The sequence below is a fragment of the Poecilia latipinna genome, unplaced genomic scaffold (genome assembly GCF_001443285.1).
Source record: "Poecilia latipinna isolate Pla-1442-1.1 unplaced genomic scaffold, P_latipinna-1.0 Scaffold8, whole genome shotgun sequence".
NCBI lineage: Eukaryota > Metazoa > Chordata > Actinopteri > Cyprinodontiformes > Poeciliidae > Poecilia > Poecilia latipinna.
This window is the reverse complement of record NW_015112624.1, coordinates 1,093,596-1,107,832: the sequence shown is the minus strand read 5'-3', so window position 1 is coordinate 1,107,832 and position 14,237 is coordinate 1,093,596. Positions and strand designations below refer to the sequence as shown.

At 40.5% G+C, this 14,237-nt stretch overlaps 2 protein-coding genes across 3 annotated transcripts; both read right to left on the bottom strand.

Annotated features, from left to right (window-relative positions):
- Positions 1-4,158, bottom strand: chmp7 (charged multivesicular body protein 7). 2 transcript variants are annotated; one of them, XM_015028533.1, is made up of 10 exons: positions 3,631-4,158; positions 3,374-3,545; positions 2,819-3,004; positions 2,240-2,373; positions 1,977-2,025; positions 1,777-1,896; positions 1,586-1,684; positions 1,443-1,500; positions 551-772; positions 1-468 (listed from the first exon to the last, which is right to left on the bottom strand). In XM_015028533.1, exons 1-10 carry the CDS (start codon positions 3,891-3,893, stop codon positions 413-415), a joined length of 1,359 nt encoding a protein of 452 aa, XP_014884019.1. In that variant the 5' UTR covers positions 3,894-4,158; the 3' UTR covers positions 1-412. The 2 variants fall into 2 exon arrangements, with proteins under 2 accessions (XP_014884019.1, XP_014884026.1); XM_015028540.1 differs by having other exon boundaries at positions 551-769; positions 3,631-4,156.
- A 1,629-nt stretch (positions 4,159-5,787) lies between these two features.
- On the bottom strand, positions 5,788-13,594 carry lgi3 (leucine-rich repeat LGI family, member 3). Its single transcript, XM_015028522.1, has 9 exons — positions 13,132-13,594; positions 11,804-11,875; positions 11,067-11,138; positions 9,650-9,721; positions 8,362-8,433; positions 8,102-8,271; positions 7,838-8,002; positions 7,655-7,745; positions 5,788-7,101 (listed from the first exon to the last, which is right to left on the bottom strand). The coding sequence occupies exons 1-9, from the start codon at positions 13,335-13,337 to the stop codon at positions 6,372-6,374; spliced, it is 1,650 nt and encodes a 549-aa protein (XP_014884008.1). The 5' UTR covers positions 13,338-13,594; the 3' UTR covers positions 5,788-6,371.
- Positions 13,595-14,237: the final 643 nt, after the last annotated feature.

Below are 14,237 nucleotides of genomic sequence, written 5' to 3'. Positions count from 1 at the left end.
GAGTGATTAAAATAAATTTTATTTTTTGACAAACATATTTGGTTAAACTCACTTTAGGTATTCTTTTCCATCCTTCCAGGTACATCTCAACAATAAACTTGGTTATGATAAATCATTTGGCATGTCTTTCCGTTACACAGCTTCGACTTTACACCTCAGAAGGCCACTATCACACACTTTACACAACGAGCATCCACGTATAATCGATAAACACAGGACAAACCTTTTGTACGGTTCTCTTAACCGGTTTAAAAGCATTCCCGCTGGAGCCAAAGAGTTATTCAAATTATGACAGCAAGCAAGTTAAAAAGTAGATCTGCATTATTTGTTGGAAAGTCCAGACTGGCATGCCTCCTCTGTACTTGTCTTTATTAAGTAAAGTGCTTTGTTTTGACTTGGATGTCGATGAAAATCACTGAGCGGCCTCTGCTCTCCTCCCTGGTGACGTTGCCTTCCTCTGTGGAGATCCTGAAAACAAAGACAGTAGACACACATGTTGTCTGGAACGTCCGAAAGACGGAAAGAACTGAAGGAATCTGAAGTTGCGCACCTGCTTCTGACAAGGTTAACCGATTCAGTTCCTCCTCTAGCGCGTCAGTGGTAACATGCAAGTGGCCGCGGGGTACGTCGGGCAGAGAACTGAGGGTCTGCTCACTGGTGGGACCCAGGCGGTTCGTTGGGACTGCAGGTAGACCCGACGTGTTCACATCTGGCTCCGACTCATCCAGCAACGCTTTCAGCTCCTTCTCCAACTCGTCCATGTCTTCATCTACTGACAAAACGCATAATATGTCAATAAAGTGATCACTCCTTGTCAGACTTATTGAGTAGAAGTGTTGGGGGAATGATTGTAAAAAAAAAAAAAAGCAGCTGTTAGAATTTTAAGCACAAAACGCTACAGAGGTCCAACAAATCCTTCGTTCTTCAAATTTATGGAATTTCACGACGTGGTGGACTAATATATTCTGCAAGTTATGCTTAAAAATACTAAATACATATGCAAAAAAAATATTTAGAAAAAAAAGATTCCATTTATAATTGGAGAGGATCAGAAGTAAAAAACACAAAAAAAACCCAAAGAACTAAAACAAATGGAAAAAAAGAGACTATACATTTTTACTTTTAAGAAAATATTAAAATATAATATGCTAAATTGAGGCACATTGACTCAGTTGAGTGCTGTGCCATTACAAGGATAATATGTCTTTTTTCTGTTATTTTCTTTTTTTAATCACAAAACAGTGATAATGTTTTGATAACAATCACTGTTTTGTGTTGAAACGAGGTTTATTGGTGCTTAATTGCACAAGTTATAGTAAATGGACTTTTGAGTGAAACGTTTCTTTATATTTACATGTGACATGATCCTATTATGCTAAAAATAAATAAAATAAATAATAATGAAAAATAAAATTAAGCCAAGTAGGAACAGAAGAACTTACCTGCAGCAGCTACACCACTGGAAATGGTTTGATTCACCTCATCTTGTGTGTCGCATAACTGTTAGTATGGAACAGGAGAAAATAATAAAAACCTAATAAATAATCTAAATATACAACTTCCTGGCTTAACGACGACTGCGTACCTCCTGGATCTGATCCACCAGATTCTCGGCGCGCTCCACAGTCACATCTTTAAGCGACATCCTCAGAGCAGACACTCCAGCCTGGTAGGCCTGCATGACCTACACACACACCAGAACACACTCTTTAACCAATGAAGGAAAACTTAGTTACAGAAGACATGTGGACATCAAAGCGCGAAGGCGCTTCATACCATTTTATCAGTCTGTGACTGCGCTATTCGCTCCAGGATTCCCCGGATGGTCTCCAGCTTGGCGAACAAGCTGTCTGCTCTCTTCTCCACTCTCTTCCGGCCTCTCAAACACCTCAGCGCCTTGGAGACAGAAATTCAACTTAAACTGCTGCTGTGATTTCAAAGGTTGCGTCTTAAAATAAGTTTCTGTTTATAATGACCTGTGTTTTCTTCCCATCTCGCAGCAGAATTCTTGCTTCCTCTTTGCACCTAGAAATCATTTTTTAAGAGTACAGTTTAGTAAAACTGCAACTATTGAAATTGTATTATTATTGGGGGGAGTTTCAGTATTTTCCATTGTGAGATTATGCTAAACAAGCATCCAAATCTAACCCTCTGCATTTGGCTCTCTTGAATTAAAGTAATTCGCACTTCTTATACAAGAACTAGACGTCTAACAGGAACGTTCATGTCTAAGATCAACCTGTCAGCCTCCAGGTTCAGTTTCTGCACACGCTCTTCCAGAAGTTTCTCACTGCGCTGCAGCTGGTAGATCCCGATGTCTATGTCACCAAACGGAGACACACGATCCTGTCCCAGCTGGCAAAACTTCACAATCTGGAAAACAGAAGAAATCAGGTACGTCTTCATGTATCGTACAAAGCACTTGTGTTGTATTTTTAAACTTTTTAGTTGCCTTTGATTAGAGCTGCACAACATATGAAAAACAATGTTCTGTTACTGCATATTATGAAGTAACAGAAGTGTTAGCTAATTATTGAATGCTACTCATTCTGACTGTTTATTTTTGTTATGTATCTGGTGTCACTTGTTGTAAAGAGTTTCTGAGGGTAAACAGTTCATTTTAAATCATTAAGAAACTATAACTAATTTGTTTAGCAGAGTAACAATAAAACCTCTTTGTTCAGACAGAAATATTGACTATCTGTGTTCTGCTACTGACCTAAAACAGAAAGATAATAATCACATCACTGTGGTGGCATTCTTGAACCATGTTTTCCTAACATCGTGCAGTCCCAACGGTGATTATATTCCGCTTTACCTTCTCTCCCTCGTGCAAGGAAACTATGACCTGCTTGTCCTTCTGCAGCTGCAGCAGAGCCATGCACAGGGTGCTTTCATCAGCGCAGATGTTGGAGGACAGAGTGCACAACTCTTGAAATGAGACGACGGAGCAGCTTGAAAAGTCACTGCTTCGGTAGACCTTTAGCAGTTCCGTGGCTTTCTCCTGAAAAAGAAGAAGAACGAAATAGGAAACCATCCAGTACAGCTGCATCTTAAAACAAATCCGACTGTATAGTAGATGCAGTACCCTTGTGAAAGTATTCATAACCCTTTTCTTGGAAAAAAAAATTACTCAATTTTATTAGCAATTTATGCAAGAGATCAACACACGACAAAAAGTGTCATGCATTTCTATTTACCACATTTACTCTGATAACCCAAATAAAATCCAACGGGGACTGACTACACATGCATGCCACACTTTTCAGAGTTCTACTTTCGGTTTGTGGTTGTAATGTATCAAATTAAGCAGAAGTTAAAGCGTTATGCAAAGGACTGTGTCTTCTATGGAAACAACAAGGGCATGGCAAACCTTTACTAGCTCGATAACAACGAAAGACTCCTCCAGAGGAACTCTGTTGCTGCCCAGAAGCGTGGAGAAGGTCCACTTGAGTGGCTTCACCAGCAGCATCCCCACACTCCAGGAAACCCACCCACAGTCCACGCTGGCGGCGAACTCAGACTCTCTTTGGATCTTCCCACACCTGACCGAGAGGAACACACAGAAAGAGAGAGAGAGTTAACATGACTGACGATAATACTGACAAGCACCGACACGCCCACAGTTACCTGGCCATGGTCTGGATTACAGTCGAAAGGCCCAGCGGTGTTTTCTCTTTCCTTTGGAAGGTCTTATTGAGATCCTGCAGGTTGACAATCACGGAGCCGCGCCGTCTGCAGCTCCGCATAATGAGAGCTGTCCAGAAGTCCATCTTACTGTCCCAGTCCGTGGTGTTCACATCCCGGTTCTCCTTGAACTCGGAGAACATAAAGTTCATCCGCTCGTCGTCGTTCCACTCAGGTGGCAGGCTCATTTCCGCAGTGGTAGACATTTCATAAAGCCCACACTGAAAAGGTTCTGATTCGCCACTCAAAGCAGCTTGTCACGGTAACTTGGTTGCGAGGAAAGCTAGATTTAACACTGGCAACGGTGAACTCGAGAGAGAAGGCTAATATTAGCAGCTATTGCTAGATAGCATGTCGGTTCGCACATCTTTTGTCGAAGAAAATTACGGCTCCGGTGTATAAAATCAACTGTCAGAGACTTTCACTTCGCCACGGTGTTGTAAACTCATGCTAACGCGGAGCTAGCTTTTACATATCAACAAAAAAATGATTGTGTGTGTTTATTATTTACACCAAGACGGGGAAGCGGCGGCTTTCCCTCTGCTCTTGACACCAGGCTACCGCCCACCCAGAGACGCGCTGTAGAGTAAAGAAAACGCACCCAGTATTTTGCTAAGGAACTTAACAGTTGCAACATTTATACGCATATAAGAGGGCAGCGATTTTTTTGAGAAATAGTAAGTAGCTGTAAACACGGAGACCTGAAAACCGTGGAAGCATCGAGCTACACACCAGTTTATGTTTGAATGAAACATCTTGTTTGTACCCAAGTTTCATTGTTCTAATATTGTTTTCTGTCTTTTGTACCTATTGTGCCAGTTGGAGGTCAAGAAGATACAGTGAAGATATTATTTTCAATTGGAAGTACTTTGCCCTGGTCTACATCACCTACTACAGGTATTGGTTTCATATGTTTTATAGAGAAAAAGAAAATTGGTGTTTCTCCCTGAATTTGTATCTGGTAATTATCTTACTTATGTGTATTTATTTTGCACATCAATCTTTCAAATACCAGAAATTGCACATAATTGATATTTTTATCTACCTGATGAATTTTTTAAATATCAAAATAGATGTTCTGATCAATTACTCAATACTCAAATAACCTTAGTTTCTTGAACTGCGACTTTTTACTTTTACTTGAGTAATAATATACTGAATTAGGGACCTTATAACTTGAGTACAGTTTCTGGGTATTTTCCCCATTCTACCACAATATGGCACTGTTTTCTTTTGCTGCTATTCCATAACAAATATTCACTAATCAAATACAGTTAGATTCAGAAATACTAAAGTAATACCAGAAGGCAATTGAATGTTCTTGTAACTCATACAATTTTCTTCAATGAGTTGTACATATTAATGGCCATGGGAAGGATCGATCTCCTGTAGCAGTCTGTATTAGAGCAGTCTGAAAGAGGCATCTGACCGAAGGCACTGCCATGAATTTATTTGACCTTTTTTTTTTCTAGAATTTAGTTGCATTATAAGCAAAAAGACCTAAGTTTATTTTTAAAATTTAAATTATAATATTTGATCTTACTAATAGGCCCAAAAAGAATACCATTCCTATATACAAATTCAAATTAAAAAAATAATTTAAATTCAAACATTGATACCAAAGGGAATTTAAATGCTGTTGCAACTCATACTAATTCAAATTTTTCAAAGAGTTATATAGATAACTTCTTTCCTGCCATAGTTGATAGCAGGAAAGATTTCGTGTAGCAGTCTGTGTTACAGTGAATTTGAAAAAGCTTCTGATTGAATAGGGAGAAACAATCATGTCTACCATAACATGTAAAATAAATTTTGAATTCTACATTATGTTATGATTATACCAAGAAAGATTTAATTTATTTAACTTATATATATATTTTTTTGTTTGTGTTCCCATTATTGTATCTTACTACTCCTTGATCATGGCAGAACAAGTCCAGCAACAGTACAGACTGTCTCCTTTACCCTGTGCACAAAATCTTAATAAGAGCTGCTGCATTATGGGCTCCTCACACTCTTTACATTAAATTTTTGGAACAGCAGCATTGAAGGCAGCAGTACAAACTATTAAAATGCTGAATGGCTGCTAAGATTTTACACTTTTTTGAAATTCTTACACCAATCTCATTTTATTGTGGACATTGCATTGGCATTACAATGAATGATGACAAAATGTTGATTTGATTCGAACAAGCATTTAGTCAAAAACAGATTTATGTTGATGATATATATACATATGGGTATGAAACAAAGTGTTTTACGTGTTTTAGGGTTAGCTTGTTTTATACACAGTGTCGTGCAAAAGGGTTTTCATTTCACCATATAGAGTACAAAACATAATTTTCCTCTCAGTTATTCAACTTCCAGTGTGATCTTTCAAACAATTCTGAAAATGTACATGCATGTTATTTAGATATTAGTTAAATACAACACAAAGAATAAAAACAATGGTCGAGCCATCATTTCTTTAAATAGAACAGTGATTCAACAGTTGCACAACTCTAATTTTGACATAACTCAATTAGATTTTAAACAATAGTGCAAAAGATCATAAATAATCAGGTAATTAGTTGACTTACTCAAAACCTCAGAGGAAACAGCAGACTTTCAGTTACATGGCTTTGACATTTTTGCAGTCTTATTGGCACATTTTAAATTGCAGGTAGGTGAACACCTCCTGTTGCTCATTTGGCACTGAGATCCACCACCAGATGCTGGTAGGCCAGGGTGTTGCCTTTGAAGCTGGCGGCCAGCAGAATGTCCTTGTTGTCGACGGACACCAGGCTGAAGCCCCTCGGGGCCCTCATGTTGAGCTCCTGGAAGGGCTGGAAGCGCTGGGTGAGGTCGTCCCACAGGTACACTCTGGAGAAGGAGAAATCACTGCCCAGGATCAGGTACTGACGAGGCCCCACCGTGAAGGGATACACCGCCATCGACCCCCGAGAGGGCAGAGTCTGGATCTCCACGAAGCGCTGTCCCTCCCAGCGCAGGATCTTGGAGTCGCCAATGAAGCGCGTGAGGCAGAGGTAGAGGACCTTTCTCACCCAGAAGTGCTTGACCATCTGCACGTCTGCCAGCTCCGTGATTATGGAATGGAAAGTGAACTGCTTCTGGTTCCGGTTCCACTGGTAGACCACGGGCGGCTGAGAGGCGCTGGACAGGATGAGGTGAGGCTTCCCGCCAACATCTATGAACTCCACGTGAGTGTCCCGGTGCCAGGGATGGAGGGATTGATGGGAGTAGAAGCCATTGCTGTTCCAGCGATAGATGCTGGTGGAGCCCGCCTTGGAGCTGTCTGCCACAATGAAATACCACTCATCATCCAGCAGGAAGGTGTCCACAAAGTTTGGTTTCCTCACTCGGTTGGTGTCGATGTCTTGGATCTTTATAAAGCGCTGCGGTCCCTCCTCCCACCTACGTTCACACAAAGGCTGTCAAGGTATTTCCCAAAATTCAGAGCTAATATTAGGACTAATGGAAAAACAACGAATATCTGCTGTTTTTCCAAAGAGATATCAACTTAACAGTTTTTACAAGAGAACCTTTCTTCAAATTCTGCCTCAGTCCATCCATTTACTATAGATGCGTAATCCCTATGTGGTCATTGGACTGGGATCTATCCCCATCAGTCATTGGGTGAGAGGTGTGTATGCCAAGCTAACTCACACTAACACAGAGACAAACGGGGGAAACAACAATACACACACTCACAAACCTTTAGATAGCTGACTTCTAGCAAAGAGTTCGAATTGAACTTGAGCTTCTTGACAAATTTAATCACATTACAACCACAAACTTCAATTTATATCATTGGAATTGAATGGAATAAACTTGTGCAAAGTAGATGAAAAAAAAAGGATACGGGATTTTAAATTTTTTTAAAAAGGAAACCATTAAATATTTGCCAATGAGCTGTTTCTTTCAGTTGCAGTCACTACTAAATATGAAGCTGAACTTCAGGCCTTACTTGTATATGTGAGATCCACCAAAAAGTTGAGCCACAACCATGTAAAGAGTGTTGTTTATCACAACAGGTTTGCAGTACACGGCCGAGCGAGCTGCAAGAGAAAGAGGGAAGCCGAAGGAATAAGGCTTTCATTATTTACAGAGTACAATGTATCGTTTTTTATTGTCACAACCAAAAACTTACAAGTGATGTTGTGAAACCTTCTGAAGATCATCTCCACATGATCCCATATGTACAGGGTACAGAATCCAGAGTCGGGCTGAGCGAAGGCCACAAACTGATCTCCACTGAACTCATAGGACTCCACTGACACCGAGTGGAAAGGGAAGGTTTCATACACAGCAAAGTCTGTTGGATGAGAAATCAGAGTGAGAACACCAATGAAACTACACCATGACCTTCAGCAAACTGATGCAGACAGATTGACTAAAAAAAAAAAAAAAAAACCTGCTGTGATGCAGTTGAAGTCTCGTGGAGTGAGATCTCGGATTCTGCGACCCTGAAACTCAAAGGGGCTGGCGCAGTAGATGGCCGGAACCGAAGTGTTGGTCTTCTCCATCCAGTCGACCAGCCACTTGATCTTACAGTCGCAGCGGAACGAGTTCCCACGCAGGTCTCTGAATCATAAAGATGAAAAAAAAAAGAAAAAAGAAACTGAGCTACTGACCGTTCTGCTTAAAGAGTTCATGATAACATGGCAAACTTACAAATCTGTGAGGATGTCCAGATGTTTGAAGAGATCTCTGGGCAGCTGCTGCAGGTTGTTGTTTGAGAGGGATCTGCAGAATGAGAGTTCTCCGTAATATGGATCAGTACTGATCATCTGTCCGGTTCAAAATGCATAGGTGTACATCAGAGATGCAAAGAAAATCAACTGGCGACAGGAAAATGAAAAGACTCTCAGCTAAGTGCTAACATGTTGCACAAATGACAACAGTCTTGAGTGTGGATGCTGTTACTGAAGGAGGAAGATGCTGAATTGGCTATTTTCACTATGAGGAAGGTGTGAAACATGAAGTTAGGGCAGAGAATTAAGAACGTAGTATTTTCTATGAAGAGTCAAGGTATATCTGTGGTTTACTCTAAATGCAAGACAGAGCAAGACTTTCAGCAGTCAACAAGAAGGTTGAGAATATTACATAAATTACCTCTTCTTATCTCTAAGAACCTTTCAGCCTGGATTTGGATATGTTGGCAGTCTTTTGAAAATCTTAATATTAAGCAGAGGTTCTACATTTTCTGTTAGGAAAATACACTGATGTTTCTTAGTAATGCTAATTATGCTAACCTTCCTGTTTGCTAAATGCTAACAAAAGATGCTAAAGACGGTTCAAATGTAAACTCTAAATCACTTAGTCTTTAAATTAGATGATTAAATCTTATTTCAAAGTAACTCCTTTCCGGTTTCTGACTCTCAAGCTTTCTGGAGAGAATTTCACTCTCTCACTCTGCCCAGACAAATATCACTCCAAAGGCGGGAAGTGGCTGTATGACACAGGAGCATTGTTTTTCACTGCCCTCCTTCTGAATAGTCATTCTAAACTCAGTCACAGTCTCTCTTTTGTTGTGCAGCTTTCCTCACCTATGTTAAATAAACATACATTGTACATACTATGCACATTGCCTTTGCTAAGTTATTTGTTGTAATGATTTTCGCTTGATAGCTGTTTTGCACATGGAAAGTTTTAAGTTCTTTAATTTGAGATTGAGGTCAAAATGTTTTGTCATGTCTTAAATTTCTGATATCAACTTTGGTGGTGCTATCAGTCTTTTAAACGTATCCATAAAGCACCAACTGTACCACATGTACTGCTGTGGCAGACAAAACTTACTTAAATAGAGATAAATTACGAAACTTTGCAATATTCAAAGCTTTCAAAGAAACAATGATCAGAAATCGGTCACAAATATTTGACCAGTGCATCTCTAAAGTAAATAGCTTAGGTTTAGACATTTCAAAGTGAAAGATTCGTCTCCACACCCTAAAATACTCACAGATGAGTGAGAGACTTGAGTCCTCTGAAGGTGTACTTGGACAGGTCCTGGATGTCATTATTCTCAATGAATCTGTGATGGGAAAAAATCAGTCACATTAAGATAACCTTCTGTTGCAGAAAGTCACCCTTGTTGGCCAAGTCATTGTCTGTGTTCAGTACAACAAAAATCTGTCAGAAACGAGTAAAGGATTTCAGCTACGTTTGCAACTGCTTACAAGTCAGATCTAGAGTCAAATAATAATACTGAGTCTACTTTTGACAGATGAGAATCTCACTTCAAGTCTAAAATGACATACAAAGTCATTCAAGTTCTGCAAATGGATCGTCAGCATCACTTGATCCTGTCCTGTCTTTGCTTCGTCCATACATAGTTAAGGGCCAAACTCTCTGGAGGCGTCTGGAAATGACTCTATGACCTTATTAGCATTCTTAGCAGGCAGAACGCAATGAGGATGAGGTCTGCAAGCTGGGCTGCAGTCAAGCCCACTCAGCCAGCAGCCTGCCCACTCCAAGCCATCAACTAACGACTTTCTAAAGCACATCAATTCACTGGATGGCGTATTCAGCTTTTTTTTTTCACACTGCAGAGGCTAAGTGCTAGCTGTCAGAGAAGGATTTATTTTTAATTTCACTTCTGGCCCTCTGCGTTTTTAGCACTGCAGAGCTTCTCCGCTCAGATCTGACTGTGGATGTTAGGATGTTAAATTTACCGTCCGTGGCAGAGATACAGCGATGAAGTCTGCAGAAAATAAAAGCACCGCAGGACTCCACGGCAATAACACAAAATCGTTCTGTGCAACCTTATGTAACTTTCACAATATGGAGGTGGTCTAAATATAGAGCAGAGTTGTTAACTAAAATACAACGCAAGAGTAGCGTACACTGAAATTACTCTGCATTTTAGCTCAGGAACGTCCGGCCTTTGTTTGACCACTTCGGCCAGTAACAACGCTTGATCAAGATACCGCATGTTGTCAAGGTCAACCAGGAGAATTCACTGAATATATCCCTGGCTGTTTGCACATAAATGCCACTCTGGGCAAGCACCCAAGTAATTATAACACAGTAAATTAGCTGAGTGTTTGGAGCTGGATGAAATTTAGTTTGGGTCCATAAAAAGTAAGTCTGTCTATACTCAGCAGCAAACATGGAGTTCCAGCTTCCATGTTTGGAAGCAATTAAAAAAAGAAAATGTCAAGCCACCACAACTGACAGTGAAGTCATAACTCTGTAAACTGCCCCTATTTCTGATGCCACCCTGGGAAACCACCCATATAGTCAATATAAAATATATCATATATATAAGTATAAAGGAAAAGAAATGTCGCTATTAATGCTTCATATTTGACAGTGGACAGTGATAGTTGGACATTTGCTAAAGATGAAAAACACTGTGCACTCAGTGATAAACTCACAAGTACTGCAGGTGAGACAGACCAGCAAAAGCATCGTCGGCAATCATGGTGAAGGTGTTGGAGTTCAAGAGCCTGTTGAAAGTAGAACAGTAAAATTTACTGCACGTTTTAAAAGTATTTGGAACCCTTGAGCTTTTTAATATTGTCACAATCTGACTGCAAAACATTTTATTTTATGTAACAGACCAACATAAATTAGTGTACAAATGTATAAATGTGTACAAATATGAAGTGGAAAACAGATTAAGGTTAATCAAATTAGATGGGGAGTGACTGCAAACCAAACTGATTCTCTGTTGTACTACAAATATTTGTAATAATAATAATACAGTTTGGACTTGTAAAACGACACAAAGTGGAAAAAGCATGACTAATTTTTGATGCATTCAGGATCTCCCACAAACACACAGATCTGCACGCCGCCGCATATAAACACACACTCCTGATTGCATCTGAGAAGACAAGCGCGCCTTTGTGTGGCGAAGCTGCACTGAAGGGAGTCAGTCATTGGCAAAGACACTGATACTGAGCCACTTTACCCTTATTACTGCTATGTCACCACTGCTTTCAATAAGCATTCATCTGGAGTAGAGTGGCTCAAGTCGCCTCATTGTTGCTGCTCAACAACATCATGTCTGTCTTGACGCATACCTGTGACACGAAGGCGCTTTTGAACAACAGGCCTGTTAAACTGATTGTGTGGTGTCTGTGTGAAGGTGTCGTGTTCTGCGGCTCACAGGAACTGCAGCAGGTGAAGGTGCGAGAAAGCTCCCTCTGGGATCGTCGTGAAGGCCGCGTTCACCATCGTCCTGTTCAGACAGGAAACCATCATCAGATCCCATCCAGATGGGTTTTAGGTGAGCAATGATAAAACATCACAGCAGGTATATAATAGGGGGAAACATCTTCCTCTCACTGGCAGCCGAGTCATTTTCAATCCATCTAAGGCAGGAGTCTACATTTTTGTCATCAGTCCCCTTAAATAACTTGACATAATGTAATGTTTGTTACTGGCTTTACAACTGGTGACTGTTTTCATGATGTAAAGCACTTCAAATTGCATTGCTGCTGGAATGTGCTGTACGACTAAACTTGATTGATTGTTTAAATAAAACTGATTTAGAGCCACTAATGTTCAAAACTTCCTATCTTGGAAGTTTTGAAATAAAGAAAAACATAATACTTTTGCTAAAAGAAACTGGATGCATTTATAGGCTGTTGGTAGTCGTGGAAAATTATTTTTAAAAAAAAAACAGTTTCCAACCAGATGACGAGGAAAATAGTTCTAAAAATGTATTTTAATGTCGGTCTTTTTTGGAATTCTAATTCCATTCCTTGAAAAAAAAAAAGGCAAAACACTTGTTAGTATATCTATATTTAAAAGTAGTATTTAAAAGTTATATATTTAAAAGTTATTAGGAGCCATTGTGGAGGGTCCAAAGAGCCACTCATAGGGCTCCAGAGCTGTTACAGACCCCTGATCTATAGCCTAAACTAAAACCTGCCAGTGTAAATTTCAAAACAACTTTTCCAAACTAGGACGCACTCTTCCCATCACCACTTTCTCCCCTGTTATTAAACCAGGACATCCTCAGCCTGCGCTGTTCCATCCAATCCACAGGTGTTTGAGGCTAAGATGCCCCACATCCCCATCAGCAAAACCCTCCATCTTCATCATTTTTGCGCTTTAATTTGCTGAAAGCGTCTCTGTGCGCTCTCTGAGACTGGATCTCTCTGAGGAAATAAGTCTCCTGCAGTGAGCGTGGGAATCTATTGTTAGTATTCCTCTCTGAATCGTTCTCCCTCATCTATATTTGGAACATTAAAGGAACTAAAATCATCTTTTTTTAAACTTTTTTTTTATTTTTATGACAATTGTTATTATCACGGTTTTGCTGGCAAACAGTCTACAGCTTGAGACTCAGCTTTGTGCACTTTATATATCATCAAAACACAACCGAGACGTCCACGCATCATTACATAACCGTGGGTGACATCAGTGATGTAGCCTTCTGTACCAGCCTACATGCTGCCAAGGCTGGTCGTTAAAGGATTGTGGACTCACAGAGAGATGATTCCAGGGGGGAAGCTCTTGGGGATGGCCTTGGTATCCACGCAGAAGGCGCTGTCTTTGGTGCAGGAGCAGGTCGCAGGGCAGCGAGGCACCTTCGGGGCTTTCTTGGTGTACGATTCCCCAGGCAGGCAGAGGCACAGACACACCACCGACATGAACATCAGCCTCAGCCATCTCGAGCCGAGCTTCGGCAGCATCCCGGCGCTGAGAAAAGGAGGCTGGGTGTGTGAGCTTCTTGAAGTCGGTGGAGAGGCGACACACACGCGCACACAGTCTTCCTAGCTGTCTGCCTGCCTGTCTTTGTGCAGTTCTGTGAAAACTGAGCGCAGAGAGACTGTGTGAGAGGGAGAGGAGGAGATGGATTAGGAGGAGGAGGAGGGGAGAAAGAGGAAGGGTACTTCTGTATCTCTTCGGTAGGTGTGGGTGCTCTGCAGCTTCCCCTGGTTCTGCTTCTGCATCACTGCCACAGTGCACTCTGACAGGGTGATGAGCCAGGCTGCTCTCTCTCTCCTCACCAGGACCTGAACGTAATCAATTATTCACTTTTACACATGCAGAAAGAGGGTGCAAACCTCAGAGATTCTGCACCTCTGTGCACATCTTGATTGAAACCTAAGGCTGCAGAGGAAATAAATATGCGGCGTGTCAGGTGCTCACTGTGTGAGAGTTATGGCACTCTCTCCAATGTTGACTGTGGTCCATTTGAAGGGATCCATGCTCTTACTTTGATGATTAATTAAGGTGCCTTTAACAGGGATCTGGATAATTCTTTTTTAAATCTTGAAATTCTACAGTATTTTTATTTTATTATCCATAATTAATGTGTACATTTAAGTTGTATTTCTTTGATCAAATTTGAAAAAGAGTGAGACCACTCTTTTTTTTCATATCATTCTGAAAATAATGGCCTACGTCATTTTTGCAAAAAGTGATTTTATGTATTTTTTTTCCTAAACCATTTTTTTGGCAAAAAAAAAATAAAAATGAAAGATGCTGGTCATTATTTTAGGATGGTGATGATATTTTTGCTTCATAGCAGCCAAATTTCAGGAGACCTGGAAGTGTCTTCATCTCTGCTGCCTGCACTGTTTTGACTT

Coding starts and splice junctions, on each gene's coding strand:
- lgi3 (XM_015028522.1), bottom strand. CDS start 13,337: ATGCTGCCGAAGCTCGGCTCGAGATGGCTGAGGCTGATGTTCATGTCG. Junction 9,722..11,066: donor CTGTCTCACCTGCAGTACTT/GTGAGTTTATCA, acceptor TTCCCATCACAG/ATTCATTGAGAATAATGACA. Junction 7,102..7,654: donor GGTGGATCTCACATATACAA/GTAAGGCCTGAA, acceptor GTGTGAACGTAG/GTGGGAGGAGGGACCGCAGC.
- chmp7 (XM_015028533.1), bottom strand. CDS start 3,893: ATGTCTACCACTGCGGAAATGAGCCTGCCACCTGAGTGGAACGACGAC. Junction 2,374..2,818: donor CCTTGCACGAGGGAGAGAAG/GTAAAGCGGAAT, acceptor TCTGTTTTCCAG/ATTGTGAAGTTTTGCCAGCT. Junction 469..550: donor GTTAACCTTGTCAGAAGCAG/GTGCGCAACTTC, acceptor CTTTGTTTTCAG/GATCTCCACAGAGGAAGGCA.